The 17,403-nt window shown below is 33.2% G+C and overlaps 3 protein-coding genes across 3 annotated transcripts in view; all 3 read right to left on the bottom strand.

Moving 5' to 3' along the window:
* Positions 1-17,403, bottom strand: part of LOC135193965 (serine protease inhibitor 77Ba-like) — a 404,929-nt gene that overhangs the window by 32,938 nt on the left and 354,588 nt on the right. The gene's annotated exons all lie outside the window — the stretch shown is intronic.
* LOC113403699 (serine protease inhibitor 2.1-like) lies at positions 2,411-3,819 on the bottom strand. The gene has a single exon (XM_026644280.2). It carries the CDS (start codon positions 3,769-3,771, stop codon positions 2,581-2,583), a length of 1,191 nt encoding a protein of 396 aa, XP_026500065.2. The 5' UTR covers positions 3,772-3,819; the 3' UTR covers positions 2,411-2,580.
* On the bottom strand, positions 10,782-12,679 carry LOC113403698 (serine protease inhibitor 77Ba-like). The gene has a single exon (XM_026644279.2). It carries the CDS (start codon positions 12,600-12,602, stop codon positions 11,412-11,414), a length of 1,191 nt encoding a protein of 396 aa, XP_026500064.2. The 5' UTR covers positions 12,603-12,679; the 3' UTR covers positions 10,782-11,411.

Consider the following 17,403-nt stretch of genomic DNA (forward strand, 5'->3'; position numbering starts at 1 on the left):
GAATAATTATTGTCGGCAAAAAGCGTGATAATGACAATATTGTCATATAAAATGTCACTAATTGTCATTTGCTATTTGCCTGTGAGTGAACAACAGACCCGTTCGGATACTTACTAAAACAAAGTCTAATAATAATATATAGCTTCAGAAAAATACACATAAAAGTATATATTTTGAACCAAAAGTATTTATATTACGTAGTAGTGATTACTAATACTAATACGTTATTAGCAAGTTATTAGATAAGTATTATTTAACTCATATATTTGAAATAACGTGAGAAATAAAATTTCATATTAGGTCTTATATTATGATATTTTCTTAAAGAATAATGTTTTCGTTGGCTCTATATACCTATGACTAAAATAGTTTTCGTACAGTTTACTACCATTCTAATGAATCCAGTTTCTATAATGGTATAACAAGTATTCAATTAATTCTAATTAACCATTTTGTGATGTTTTTACAATATATTTTGTGATATTTTTATTGTGATATGTTAATTAATTGTAATTGTTTAATATTTTTTTATTACAATCTTTGAAACTTTTTTATTTTTATAGATATAATATGAATCGAGATGGCCTCGTGGTTAACCGAAGATCGAGAGGTCAAATTGGGTGTTTTTGCCTTTATAATACATATCAGGCTCGGGGGGAAAGCAAAATTGAGGATGCGTCATCAGTATTCATTAACCCGTACTGGAGTAAAGTGGTAGAAAATGTTAGGAATAGGAAGTTAGTATTTAAAAGTAGTAAAATTGTCTATGTTTAAACATTACTGTCTTTGATTAGTAGATACGAAACATTACCAGGAGTGGAGGACATTGAGGGATGGGAGATTTAGGGGCTGTTACTTATAATATATATCAAATCAAATCAAAATATACTTTATTCAAGTAGGCTTTTAAAAGGACTTTTGAATCGTCATTTAACAAACTATATTAAGTGAAGCTACCACCGGTTCGGAATGCAGATTCTACCGAGAAGAATCGGCAAGAAACTCTTCTATCAGTAGTTATTCTTTTTAAACATTTCACAAAAATACAAAGTCATGTTAGTTAAATACAATTATATATGTATGTAATATATCCTGCCTGGAAGTCAACTGGTACTATTAACTCCACGCCAACGATATACGCCACGCTTCAAGAAACGACTGATAACACGACGAAATAACGTAAAGTGTTAAACCTATTCCAGTAACTAGACGTTGAGCAATTAAATTTTTTATCAAATTTAGGACTTTTATTAGAGATCAGTAACGTATACTATAAATGTACCCACTTTTAACATTGATTACATAATGAACCTTATGGTTACGTAATAAGGAAAAATATTAAGGAACTATTTGTTTGCATTTTTAATTAGCTCGTGCGCTTCGATAGTCGTCAATAAAAACAACCGGCTAAGTGTGAGTCGGACTCGCGCCCGAAGGATTTTTGTACATAAAAAACGACAAAAAACTATGTCCGTCGTATGGGAGATCAATTAAATATTTATTTTATTCTGTTTTTGTATTTGTTATTATAGCGGCAACAGAAATGCATCATCTGTAAACATTTCAAGTGTCTAACTACCACGGTACCAGACGGACAGACGGATGGACAGCGGAGTCTTAGTAATAGGGTCCCGTTTTACCCATTAGGTACGGAACCCTATTACTATTACGGAACAATATTTTTGTTTGATATAAGCATGGCCTACCTCATCAATCGATGTACAGAAAATAGGATTATCATTTTTTATTTAATTTCGTTCCGTTCCGACATCAAAAGATATTTCCTTGTCGCGTTATTTCGTCGTCTATATATACATATATATAGATAATAAATTTGATCTTAAATTTAGACAATATAATACATCAATCAAACATCAGCCACTGCTGGATATAGTCCTTACCTAAGGAACGCCAAAGTTCCAAGATCTCCGCCTTCAGCCTTCAGTCTGGATCCACCGCCTTTTTGAAGTAATTATAATAAGATTAAATTAATTGTTTTAATACCTACCTTTGACTCGAATTCTTGTGATTGAATAAGAAATACTAGAATCAAGATGGCCCAGTGCTTAGAACACGTTGATCTGAACCGATAATTATGAATTCAAGCTCCGGCAAGTTCTACTGAAATGCATGTGCTGGATGAAAGTCTGCTATACGGGTAACCTGCATTGGAGTAACGTGGTGGAATAAGCAAATCGTGTGCTCAAAGGGACAGTAGGCTTTAAGCTAATTTATAGTTTGCTCGTTTATTTTTTTATACTTGAACACTTAGTCATCAAATAGGGACAAAATAAAATAACTTTTAAATATAATAATTATTATTTAAGTAAATATTATATTATCTGTAAAATAATTGCTTAATTTTCAATAAGGCAGATATATAAAATGCTGAAGAAATTTTATATTTGTATTAAACTTTACATATTTCTAAGTTAATGGATAAAATAACACACTACGACATAATCACTTCACCCAGGCAATATTAGCAGTGACCTAGTAGTTGAAAGATCATCCGTCTTCATTAACACACATTTTTTCCTCATGGTCATGGTCTAATCTTATTAATCACAATAAAACACTTCAAAAAACGCTCGGTTTGGAATAAATCCCACTAAAGATTACAGTTGTTGTCTCCTTTTCCATAACAAAATATATGAATGGTCGATTTGCTTCGAAAGCAGGAGTTGATATGCGGTCGACGATGTAAGCTGAGGAAGCTGCAGAAGCGACCGTACCTGATTCCGTGACCTCTATGTCTGCCTTGTGTACAATGGCGGAAATAAATATTTCCTCTTTTGTAATCTTTTCGAAGCTCGCTAATTTAGGACTAAATATATCAAACACACCCATACTGTTTAACGGTTTGTTCAGAACGACATTTGTGCTGATTTTGAATCGTGGCAGTTTCAGATCGACCTCGTCCAATCCGTACTCCTTGGTGTCGTTCTCGAGTCTTTCGAGTATATCCTTTAATGTTATCATAGTGAACTTTTTGTATACTTCTGTAACCTTTATTTTTGGATAGGGCAAGATAACTAGCATGCTATACTTATTATCACCCCCATAGGTCAACTGCATAACGGTAGCGTTCAGTGCTTGAATATTTGAATAAGGCAACGTCGCTCTTTGATACATCATTTTAACTTGACCGATTTGTTTTTTGTTTTCATCGTAAAATGGTTCGACATTCGTTTCTGAAACATTGAAAGGCGAAGACCAGAGTCCTTTAAAGGAGATCACGTTTGTCAAAATCATTCTTGCTGTCCCAAAATCGTCTGACCTTAGAACATTTGAAACTGTCGCTCCGGAATCTTCAATTGCTGTGTTGGCGATACGTGCTGCTGTGGTCGAATCTTTAAAATCGAGTTCGATTATCTTTGCCGCAAAATCAGAGGTTAACGTCCTTTTAAATGCATCGAATACATGGAATCCTTTGTCTATAAAAACGAAATTCTTAGTTGTTAATTGAACTCCCGGTGTTTTAGTTTCAAGCACTGTCCTTGTCAAGTTTTGATAACCATTTATAATGGCATTTTGATTGCTAGGTAACAAAAACGTTCTTGATAGTTGAGCTCTACTGTTGCCGGTCGCCCCAAGTGCGACGCCAGTCATCAAACTCCATATACCGAAGGGTGATATAACAACATGTCCTTCTGTTTCCAGTTGTGTGTAATGTAGAAGTTCTAAACTAAAATTTCTCACTCTGCCACTAAATTCTACCGCTGCGTGACACGTCGCAACGGTAAATATGAAAAATATCAAATAATACATTATCGCGTGCGCTTGCAGAAGTGGTTTGAAAAATACTAAGATGAAACGAGTGGACATCAAGTAAGAATACTAAAACAAGTTCTCAGCTTTTGATGTTGTATTCAAATATAATCTGTCTCTTTTTGCCTCTTTATTGTGAATGAGATGGAAGTATAAACAGACTATCGTCATTATTATTTATTCCAACTTGTTTTTTTTACTTTTGAATGTTATGAATGTATTTTTATGCGGATTATTGGCGATTCATTCTAAAATATTTTTGATAGTCACGGTTACACCCATTTTTACCTCTTTTACGTTTTTATGATAAATAAATAAATAATTATTCGACAACATCACATATATTACTCTGATCCCAATGTATGTAGTTAAAGCACTTGTGTTATGGAAATCAGAAGTAACGGTACCACAAACACCCAGACTCAAGATAACATAGAAAACTAATGAATTTTTCCTACATCGACTCGGCCGGGAATCGAACCCGGAATTTAAGTGTAGCGTACCCATGAAAACCGGTGTACACTACTCGACCACGGAGGTCGTCAAGATAAAAGTAACATTAACGGGAAACACTATACAAATACTCAGTATTCATACCCAAACAAAAGGTTAATTTATCTCTTAGTACTAACTATAACATAGGTATAACCTTTTCAGATCAAAAATACTTTAATCCAAAGTAGCATAAAGTACTTAACACATATACTATATCTACGATAATCGACAGTACATCCTGTTCAATATTTTATCATAGTCCACGAAAAATATTAATAAATAGTTAAAATTAAAAAAATACTATAGTGTTACCCGGTGCAAAAAAGCAGTGTATTTGTTTCCAATTTATTTGAACATTATTATTGCTTATAGTACTTTTATAGTAAGATCTAGATAAGATGAACTCTTATATAATAATAGTATTTATTATCTCGGATCTAAGACTGTTTTAGAAAATATTATGTAATATACCTGTAATTAAAACAAATTATAAAAATGCTATCAGTTACCTTCGAGTCACTTATATATCTTTCCTTTAGATCGCGTTTTTTTGCAAATACTGTAATTTATATGTCCCAATCTTGGTCCGAGGCTAACTTGATTGTTATATTAATTTTTAACGATGATTCATAGCCTTTTTTGTTTATCCCGCATGCGGCGAGGGTTGTGTGGGGCTTATTAGTGCAGAGATGAGGAGCAACGGAATACCCACTAAAACCTAACGGCACCCGTTCCGTTTCTTCGGAGGAGCCACAGGATCGCTTGCGCATACAACCACAAGTAAAGTGTTTATCTTTAAAACAAATAATTTTGTCATTGAATATATGCTATATCTTGGCTAATCTAAGATATTCATTATCGTTTCACATATAATATAGAAAAATGGCGCTTAGAATGTTGGCGAAGTTTTTAAGTGAAATTAAAGTATTTAATTGGAATAGTGTTGGATTATAGCGGTCACGGATGATTCGGAGAATGCCTGTGTAAGATCGGACGCGAAGCAACGACGGTGTTTTACCACTGTGGGGCGACATCGCCCAGCATTCGCTGGCGGTTTACCCCGCGTGGAATCCGCAGAGGTTATCCTAGTCCGCAAGATTGGACGAGACCTCTCCCTTCGTCACTCCGCACGGAATCAGCGTGGAGGGCTGCAGTTTCTTTCTATTAGACCGTCATGGTCCAGAAGGAGAAAGCGGAGTGGGAACGGGAGCAGCCAACTATACAGGACACACTCTGGTGCACTGTCTATTCCCTCACTCTCATAATACGATGGGACAGTAATCCGACACGACCGGAAAGAGTTTCAGGCGCAGGATCAACGGCTTCACATGCTTTCCGAGGCATGGCATTGTACATACTCCTAGGGTGTTACTGAGAATTTTTCGATAGAAAAATCTAATAACTTTTTATCGAACCGGAAGAGAGTTGGGACCAAGGACCTCGGGATATACTGCATCTTCATTATATCTAGCTACTAGAGCAATGAGGCAGGCAAATTAAATGCAAAAATGACTATATGTTATTTTCTCTGCCAAATGTTAATTTAAATTATTCTACTATTATCTTGAATAATGAAAGGCTTGATTTTGTTGAGTCTTCAGTCTTTCTAGGTATTGCTTTTGACTCCAAGTTTCAATGACGTATCCATTTGTCTGCCGGCAAATGTAATTATAAACAGCAGGGAAGTTATATAGTGCAACTTATTCGTTCAAAATAATTATATGTAACAGACGTGCTTTGCTAGGCTAATATTCTACTAATTATTTTAGTCATATGGAATAATGTTAACATTATATTTATTCTAAAAAAAAACCTATTAATTTTAATTCGTATTTTTTGATGTCATTAAAATAACGTTGTATTTAATATTCTATTTTATTCGAAACAATTTATTTGCAAATCATTATATTACGTTATGTGTAATAATAAGTACTTACTTAATAATTTTTAGAGCGGCGGTCGTAAGTTTTAGGTATAAAAAAGTAACCTACGTCCTTTCTTGGAGTTCAAAATCGCTTCATACCAAAATTCATCGAATTCGGTTTAGTGCTGTACCCGAGAAAACGTAACAGACAGACGGAGTTACTTTCACATTTATAATATTAGTATAGATTGCACAATTAACAAATAAGTAAGTAGATACAAGCATAAACAATTAGCAACCCACATTGAATAGGAGTAAGAAAATTATATGATAAACCGAATATAACTACAGGTTTTTGAATGTGATTTTGATACTTACTTGAACTGGAGTCATTTCTCGGCTCATGAATATATAGATTCATTTGATAAAAAACCTTTACAGCGCCATCTATCGGGACCTATGTGTAAACACATAGGTATTATATAAAATAAATATATTGTGTGAGTTTGACCTCAATCGGTCAAGGTATTTAGGATCTATACGATCACTAGCAGACAATAAAGTGTATATAAATGTAAAAATATAAATCGATCTCTTCTAAGCAACACTGAGAACACTGAGGGAACATAGACGACCCATAATTGCAAAATAAATAACACCAGTTTTATTTTAACTTAAATTATATAATTATATCTTGAATTTTTCTGTTTGCAAGCTTATTTACGTACGTATACATTCGAATGTATTATTATATCTGTCCAAATATTTCCTTATTGCATCAGCTAAATTACCAAGTACATCTGCCGTGTGACGCAAGTTGTAGGTACTTGTACCAATAGCAATACGAAGGTGTATGTGAAATAAAAAGCTTGATTGATATATTAAACAACCAAATGTTTTTTTATGGTGTTTGGCGGAAGAGCATATGGTAAGTGGTCACCACCGCCCATAGACAATGACGCTGTAAGAAATATTAACCATTCCTTACATGGCTAATTCGCTTGTGCTTGTAGTTACACTGGCTCACTCATACTTCAAACCGGAACACAACAATACTAAGTATTGCGGTTAGGCGGTAGGTAGAATATCTGATTAGTAGGTGGTACCAACCCAGACGGGCTTGCACGAAGCCCTACCACGAAGATCAAAATCATCTGAAAGCAGAATTAATAAAATTAATGTAGCTTTATGATGTACAAAATTTACATAAAATACATTTTGAAACCAACCGAGACAGAATTCTTCAATTACGCATCTTTTTCAACTTGACATTCATGAAACTATATACCTGTTTCTCTCGTGAAAATAATCTCAAATTCTTTTTTTTTATGTAGGTAGGTTCTAGTTCTGGAAGCCGGCTGTCATGGTATGGGCATGTTATGCGGAGGAATGAGGACCATGTTGTGAGAAAGGTTTTGAGAATGGATGTGGATGGATATAGAGGTAGGACACGACCAAAGAAACGATGGATGGATTGTGTGACCTATGAATGACCTATATATAATGTATGACCTATGAATCTGTCATAAAAAGTTTTTCTGTTATAGTTTTAAGTAAGTTTAAGTCGACGGTCTTGTAACTTTTCTCTGGTTACTTTGGCTTATTCAACTAGTTCTGATATAATATACAAAATTTTATATACTACATAGCAGTGAATACACTAAGGGACATATTGTCCCGCAATATGACGCGCAACAATCAATTTATGTGACGCTGCAACGTAGCAGTATCTCGCAACGCGTTACTTGCTGAGAGATCGCATGCGTCTCGCGTCTCACCATTAGTCGTGAACGCAACGTGCCTCCCCCTATATACTGCGAGGTGGATTATCACTCCCGAAATAAGTATGTACCCAGGTGACAAAACAGCACTAATCGTCACAAACTCCTTTATTCTGTAATCACTGACTTGTATGCTGCATGCGACAAAATTTTCCACGTAGCTGTTGAAGGCATGTCCACACTCCTGCAGCATGTTAATACACTTATAGCGTATGTCCGATCTGAAACTATAAACTAAAATATAATCAAAGTTCTATAACAATCGGATATATGTAGTTTTTGTGAATAAACTGGGGCGCGGATACAAACAAAACTGTATTACTTAATTATATTATATATTAATCAGTGACCCGGCCCGGCTTCAACAACAATAACAGAATTTGAGCAGAAGGTATTCCACCACGCTGCTCCAATGCGGGTTGGTGGATACATATTTCGCAGAATTTCGTTGAAATAAGACACATGCAGGTTCCCTCACGATGTTTTCCTTCACCGCCGAGCAAGAGATGAATTATAAACACAAATTAAGCACATGAAAATTCAGTGGTACTTTCCTGGGTTTGAACCCGCAATCATCGGTTAAGATGCTCGCATTCTAACCTCTGGGCCATCTCGACCCGGTTTCGCAGGGGTGTTGGTGCTGATATGAAATATACTACAGAATGTCTTAATATACAATACAAACCGCTATGTTCCTGTATTTTAAATCTGTAATATCTTCGAAAATATAAAATTAAATTACATTATGTAGGTACTTAATTGGATAAGGGTTAATGCTGTATTACTTAAAATCACTTCGTAAATAAGCCGTTATTTCACGTAAAAAGTAAAGGTTAAAAATGGTTATTGTTGGTTGTTCCTAAGAGATAGGACATATACCATAGCGAATTCTTTTATAGACCTTTTTAAGGTGTACAATACTGTAGTACATTATTTTGATCTATGACGTAAGCGCAAAAAAAATGTGTTTATTTTCGACATCACATTAGAAACCTCTAAAATTATCAATGTTTCTCTACTATATAATGCTTGTATAATACATATAAACCTTCCTCTTGAATCTATTAAAAAAAAACCGCATCAAAATCCGTTGCGTAAATTTAATGATCAAAGCACTGTATATGCTTTGGACAGACAGACAGCGGGAAGCGAATTCGTTTTATACTATGTAGCGTAATTATTAATAGTTGTACGGATGCAATTTATTAATAAGGAAAATTATATGATATCAATATAATTAATACCTTATAGAACTCAGGAATTATGATGTTTACTACCAGTGAAAATAAATTACAATTGGATCATTAATTCCGGAGATACCTACAACAAGAAATTATACCTCTTTTTAATACGTATATAACTATACAATAATATGAATATGATAGTATTATACAAGCAGTACGTTTACTTGCTGATAGGGCTAGAGTCGGATTTAAAGGTCTTGGGGCCACAATTTGAAGCTTTTTTTATTTTTGTCAGTCAGGTTTGTCAGAATCTTTGTATCAGTAACATACAAAACATTACTTAATAATATTAGTATAATTTGACTATATCTAGATATTTAAACATATATTACATTATAATTTTTACTCGTCGGAATTTCAATATGGGGACCCCTCTCTTGTGAAAGCCCTAGGGCAGTTTCCCCGGCTGCTCTTCCTGGTACGTTGTGCAAGATAGTTTGGGTACCACCATCAAATATTCTTCCATCAAACAGCAATGCTTAGTGTTCTTGTGTTCTGGTTCGAAGAGTAAGTGAGGCTACAGGCACAAGGGGCATAAAATATTAGTCCTCAAGATTAGTGGAGCTATTTCTTATCAGACTATATCATAAGAAACGAACGTGACCTACGATAATCTTGAAATTATATTACCGATGACTCTTACATGCACATTGAAGATAGCAATAAAGAGTAAACATGCAAATAAACCTATATAGATATATGTATGTTGTTATATCTGAGTTTAATGGACTGATACAGTTTGATCGATTACCATCAAAGTTGTATGTGTATTTCCGAGGAGGATTTAATACAATCCTATATTTTGTAAATCGCCGCTAGAATCAAATCAATGCAAATCAAATGAAATCAAAACAATTTATTCAATATAGAAGCATTACACCTACACGCATATATTCAACATAACAAAGATATAGCAAGAAGGCGATCGTTTTATTCAAAAGGTGCTATCAACCATGAACTCACCATTTGTGTTATATCCATATGTCTTTCGCACACAATTGTGCCTTTATATACATGTATATATTTTTTTTATTTGGCAACACTGGAATTTTGTAAGATTTCTGGGATCGTTGTAACATCGTTTACATTGCTCCACATGCAGTCGAGTAACAGAATTGACAACGTTTTAACTAAACGCCGCCGATCATCTAGCTACTTAAATAACGTTCGGCCAAAACAATTTCCGTTTATATAATAGAGTTTATTGCTTTAAACTCATCTGAAAATAAAAATTATTACATTGTTTCGGTAATGTAAGAAAAAAGGTATTGTTTATTTTTTATTTTTTTAATTAATCTTTCAGCATATTTTTCATTGTAAAAAATTGCCGTTTTCTTTTATGTAGGCCGGTGATTGAAATGCGTCACTAAGTAAAAATACTGGACTGTTAATTGAATGGTAAATTAAGCTAATCGCCTTATTGATGAGTGTGTATAAATTATAATTGTATGAACACACCACACTTAAATTTAGTTTTATTTTATAGTGAAGCGATAAAAGTCTCGATGTATTAATATTAATAGGTATCGACAGCAATTAAATGTTATTAACGTTTATTGTATAATTATAACGTCCTAGTGTACTATCTGTATATGAGTTTAAATAAATAATTAAATTAAAAAAATATTTATTTTCTACTGTATTTTATTTAAACATTATTTTAACATTTCTATTAACAAAAATACTTGAAATGACAATTATATTTCGCAGTCTTTATAAGGATAAAATATTCTAAATCTAACTATTATACACGAAGTAGTTCCGTTATAACTTGTGTATTTTATTCTTAGTTATATAAATATATATATATATAATGCTGTTATTTTTATTAAAATGAATTGTTCATTGTACATATTTGAAATCCATCTTTTATAAAACATTTATAATTGTTTTATATACAAATGCCGGATGATGTCACCGCAAGGTTACATTAGACAATATACTGTGTAGGTACTTAGATACAAAGGTCAATGCACAATGACTTCTACGTTTCTCAATACAAGCTAATCACATATATATCTTCTACAGTATTTAAATAGGTATAATAAGGTTTGTATGTTTATAATAAATGCTTTTATTTCAAAGATATGCATGAATTACGCGAAACGAGTACCACAGCTGAGTATTGTTACATGACTAAGTCATCGAAGACTGACAACGTCCCTCGAATGCAATACATACATACATATATCACATCTATTTTATCCATCTTTCATGCGCTTCCATCAATTTTACCACATTCATCTTTGTAGCACTTCAAAAAACGCTCGGCTTTGAGTAAATTCCGCTGAAGATTATGGTCGTCGTCATTTTTTCCATTACGAAATAAATAAACGGTCGATTCGCCTCGAAGGCAGGAGTTGAGATGCGATCGGCGAAGTAAGCCGATGTATCCGCTGAAGCGACCGTACCTGATTCCGTGACCTCTATGTCTGCCTTGTGTACAATGGCGGAAATAAATATTTCCTCCGAAGTAATCTTTTCGAAGCTCGCTAATTTAGAACTAAATATATCAAACACACCCATACTATTTAACGGTTTGTTCAGAACGACATTTGTGCTTATTTTGAATCGTGGCAATTTGACATCAACATCTTCCAAGCCGTACTCTTTAACATCACTGTCAAGTCTCTCAAATATGTCCTTCAATGTTACAGTTGAAAACTTTTTATATACTTCAGTTACATTAATTTTTGGATAGGGCAAGATTATTAACATGCTGTATTTGTTGTCATTGCCATAAGGTAATTCCATAACAAGGGCGCTCAGTTCTTGAATATTTGAGTAAGGCAACATTGCCCTTTGGTACATCATTTTAACTTTACCGATCTCATTTTTGTTTTCATCGTAAAACGATTCGATATTTGTATCAGATACATTAAATGGCGAAGACCAAAGTCCCTTAAAGGAGATCACGTTTGTCAAAATCATTCTTGCTGTCCCAAAATCTTCTGACCTTAGAACATTTGAAACTGTCGCTCCGGAGTCTTCGATTGCTGTGTTAGCGATACGCGCTGCTGAGGTTGAATCTTTGAAATCGAGTTGAACTATCTTTGCCCCAAAATCAGTAGTTAACGTCTTCTTAAAAGCTGGAAATACATGGAATCCTTTGTCTTTGAAAACAAAATTCTTACTTGCTAATTGAACTCCCGGTGTTCTCGGATCAAGCACCGTCTTCGTCAAATTTTGGTAACCATTTATAATAGATATTTGATTGCCTGGTAGTAAAAATGCCCGTTCAAGTTGAGCTCTACTGTTGCCGGTCGCCCCAAGTGCGACGCCAGTCATCAAACTCCATATACCGAAGGGTGATATAACAACATGTCCGTCTGTTTCCAGTTGTGTGTAATGTAAAAGTTCTAAACTAAAATTTCTCACTCTTCCACTGAATTCGACATCGGCGCGACACGTCGCAACGGTAAATATAAAAAATATTAAACACTTCATTATGGCGTGCGCTCGGCGCAGTGCTTTAGGAAATACTAAGTTGAAACGAGTAAGTAATGTAGTATGAATACTAAAACACGTTCTCAACTATCAAAATGAGTTTAATATATAGGCTGTCTCTTTTTTCCTCTATATTCTGACCAAGACGAACGTATTAATAATTTGTCGTAATTGTTCAACCTAAAATGGACTTTGTTTATATGATATGTCGTATGACTTTTGATTGACAAGATATATATTTACAATTTTTGTTTTTATCACATCATTAAGGATAGTGGACGGGTTTTTTTTATTGAATAAATTATTCTTGTAAAAATGTTATAGAGGATTTCATCGGACGTTTAAAGTATAATTTTAAGCCGCGTTTAAACTGTCAGATTAATGTTTTTATTAAGGGTATTTTTAGAATATCAAATGTCACCAGTATAGCGACGTCACTAATATTTATTTATGTCTTCAAACGTACACGAGTTCACGCACGTTGACTACTAAATTTGGTAGTGTAACTTTACGTATGTTCCTTTTTTGGTCAACGTTATTATGTAATAAATGGTTAAAAAAACTTAAGCAAAAAACATCTCTCGTGGAATAATAATGCTGAAATTTTATACATTTAATTAAGCTGTAATTAGACAATTGTAACAACCCGTAAATGTGTCACTTTTCGATGGTTTGTTGATAAAATTATGTAGGTATAGACACATCTAAGATGTATCATTGGCATTCGTAATTACATACATTCGTAAAACCGATCACATCCGAATTGATTATACGAAAACGGTCTTTACGCAAACGTAATAACTTGTAATGTCATATAACCACACACATTCGTCAAGTTGACGATTGTCGTACTAAACTCGTGACAGAGTATCATCCAAAAAAAGGGATTCTCTCGATGTTATTCTTAAACTGAAAAAATACTGTATATTCGATAGAAACCGCTGCTTAAGTGTTACTATTTGCAAAAAAACCCTTACAATAATCGTGACTGATGAACTGGATAAAGAGAAATTGGTCTGAAGCAAAGTGCGGTATGTTGGGAATACCATCTCGATGTATTGCGGGCTTTTAATTATTTTCACTGCACGATAAGATATGTTTGTTGTTGCGGTTTTATCCATTATTATTAACGAGATGCATGATCTCGTGACCTGAAGATTGTTTTTATTACGTTTACGAATTACATTTATAGCCTAAACGTACGTATAATAAATTGCTTGCTTGCTGATGTTTGTAAAACTCTTATTGTTACAGATATTAAAAGGGATTTACCTAAAAAAATATATTTTATTTTGTTTATTTATTTTATACTAGCCTAGTTCCCCATTGATATCCCGAAAATCACTGCACTGTTGATCGTCTACTCATAAATAAAAGCCTAAATACGGGGAACCACGAACTTCCCAATTTCATCACCTTGCATGACGAATTATCTAAACATTGTATCAAATTTCATTTATTTATAAAAAAATATGCGCAAATACCGATTTCCATATTTGTAGCAACATTAATTACTAAAGTTAATTAATTTTGAAAAAGTACTAAATCCTGTTAGAATCACTGGTTTAGGCTTTGCGTTGTATGTCAGTCATTTTAAAATTTTAATTATACAGTAGATTGATAATTTAATATCGTTAGTTAATTTGAAATCAATATTTGTAAAACTTGACATTGTTTCAAAGTAAACTATTTTAATGTTAAAAATCTTAAGCTTAAGCTAAAAATGAGCACAACATTTTATTTTTAGTAGTGTAATGATTGCCATAAAATTAAATTGAATTTAAAGTTTACTTTACGATTTGTCACAGAACTCATTTGCTTTTGTCTTGAATCCCCCGCTAAGAATGCGATAAATAAAGTACCTGGAGTATATCCATTCCAACCATAATAGGAAGAAAGCCAAATTAACAATATTTGACACCAAATAGACGCGACATCATTGGTTGAGAGCTTGATTTATGCGTGATATTCACTATGGATTTGCGTGAAAATGGCGTTTTGAAATTTTTTGAAAAACGGAATTTTGGAAGTAAAATGAAAGTGGAAATAAGTATGTAAGTGTGATTGAGTTATATTATTATTAAACATGTATTAATCATAAACTCTTTGTGCACAATATCGCTGTGTTATTAGCAAATCGCATGAAATACGTAAGTCTAAGGTTTGATTATCTTTTTTCAATTTCCATTGCAATAGGCTATATACAACATCGCGAAAACAAACCGGTAAAGCAGTAACTTGTGTAAAGCCGGGTGGCTACTTGTGTTAACAAATGATAATAATTTGTAATGTTATAATTTGCAATATCAATTATTAATTACTTTATATTTCGAATGAATAATAAATAATATGACTTATGATCTAACCTAAGATTTTATTATCTGTGGAAAAAGGATAAGTACTTTTGGCGGGCTTTTAAAAAGATTAGATCGGAGAAAAATAAAATGGCGTGTTTTTATAGGAGATCACGAAGAGCAATAGAAATCATAAATTTATGAAATAATTTTAATATAATTTGGACAATTCTGTCAATATTTTTACAAATATATGTAATTCCGATATATGAGCTATATTATTGTAAAGTTTCATTAAAATCCATTCAGTAGTTTTTGCGTGAAAAGGCAACAAAGATACATACAAACAAACTTTCTACATCAAACTTTTATAAAATTAAGTAAGGATTTGAAGTGAATTTATCGACTGTTCCTTTACCATGAAAGAATATATACATATTGGTACATTTAAATTGCAATTTTTCAAGTAGACACTGTCTTCGTAATTTATATTAGCTCGTGAAATGTTGAAAGAAGGTAGATATTCATTGAAGGAATTTGTTATAATAATTATTATAGTCAATATTTCATCTATGACATTCAATGATCATATTTGCGATGCGATTTGGATTTATTATATATATAATCAAAATAGTGGAGCAACCACCGGTTTGGAATGCAGATTCTGCCGAGAAGAACCGGCAAGAAACTCAGTAGTTACTCATTTTAACTGCAAAGTTAAAAATACAAAGTTATATTAGTCCATTGTATTTAACTTTTTTTTTATGGTATCGGTAGATGGACAAGCAAATGGGCCACCTGATGGTAAGTGGTCACCACCGCCCATAGACAATAGCGCTGTAAGAAATATTAATCATTCCTTACATCACCAATGCGCCACCAACCTTGGGAACTAAGATGTTATGTCCCTTGTGCCTGTAGTTACACTGGCTTACTCACCCTTAAAACCGGAACACAACAATACTGAGTATAGTTGTTTGGCGGTAGAATATCTGATGAGTGCGTGGTACCTACCCAGACGGGCTTGCACAAAGTCCTACCACCAAGAATAACGTTGTGTTTTAAATGTTGGAAAAGCTTAACTAATGTAGAATCTACATTCCGAACCATTCGTAGCTTTCCGAGTATGTATGAAACATTTTATCGATACTAATATTATAAATGGGAAAGTAAATTGGATTCAAACACGATAGGGACACAAAAGGGACATTGGTATCCTATCCTGTGAACGCAACTGCAGCAAAAAAAAGGAAAAAGAAACTGCGAACGCGCCATTATAGGTTAGGTTATGTTAGATTTTATTTATGTATTTAGATAATATACATAAAAAAAATACCTAACCTAACCTATATCGGCGATTTTTACCGCGGTGGTGTTAATACGTAAATTCCATAATATGTTATAACTTATTTTTAAATTTAGCTATAAATATTTCTTTATACCTAAATGATCTATTGATATATACGTTTACATTTTATGGCCGTAACCTAAACCACAAATAATTAATAACATAATGACGTAATATTCATATAATTCTCCAAACGCTATTAACCTTAGCGGAAATTTAAGGACGTAGGTACCTATTGTGTTGGGTTTAGTTGATACGATTTTTTTTATCCTTTTCGGGTTCTGTACCTCGATAACGCAAAAATCTCGTATTACTTTTTTATCAGTCTGTCAATCAGTCTTTGTCAATATGCGTTTTTGGCTTGAATTGCCAACCTAATATCGTTCAATTAATCAGCTTTGTAGCGCTGTAAAAATACTACTCAAAATTGAACTCAAGATCTTGACATTTTTAACAATATTAATGATACAGTTTTTAAGCGATTTTCGTGCTAATTGTTGTTAATCTTAACCTGAAAGTTTAAATTATATTACTGTGTCGAAAAAATGTAAATAATTTTGCGGAAACTTTAGTGCGTTATAGTTGCATTTGACTGTTTTTGACGAGACGTGTTACATCTCACGTAGGGAGTATGTTCTCGTAATTTGGTTCGGTTGTATTTAATTCCAAATCTTTATATAAATAGGGAAAGACAAAACAAGGAGGGCAATTGTACAATAATATAACGGTTACGATATGTTCCTGATTTTATACCGTTCTAACTTCGACAATTACACACAAAAATACACCTTAGCTTCATTGTAAGTTAGGGTCAATTCTACTTATTTGTATCACGTACCTTACGATCCCGATTATATTCCGATCGTGATAGTGTTAATTTGTTAGTAGAATTAACACCCAGCTTAGTACCTTATTCTCATCTGTTTGCTTACGGATTTAATTTTTATTTAATAATAATAATAAAAACTTTATTGCACTCAATATCATATAAAATAACAGTTCATATAAAATGGTTAATTACAGAAAGTTGAAGGCAAGGGCGGCCTTATCACTAAAAGCGATCTCTTACAGGCAACCCAACAGTTTATTTGTCAGTTATGATCAAGAAAAAATGATTGGGATATAGTATATAGTGATTCAGACACAATTCGACCGTTTT

Source organism: Vanessa tameamea, chromosome 23 (assembly GCF_037043105.1).
Source record: "Vanessa tameamea isolate UH-Manoa-2023 chromosome 23, ilVanTame1 primary haplotype, whole genome shotgun sequence".
Lineage (NCBI taxonomy): Eukaryota > Metazoa > Arthropoda > Insecta > Lepidoptera > Nymphalidae > Vanessa > Vanessa tameamea.

What these genes read in the sequence shown, in the direction of transcription:
- LOC113403699 (XM_026644280.2), bottom strand. Translation starts at nt 3,771, where the DNA reads ATGTATTATTTGATATTTTTCATATTTACCGTTGCGACGTGTCACGCA.
- LOC113403698 (XM_026644279.2), bottom strand. Translation starts at nt 12,602, where the DNA reads ATGAAGTGTTTAATATTTTTTATATTTACCGTTGCGACGTGTCGCGCC.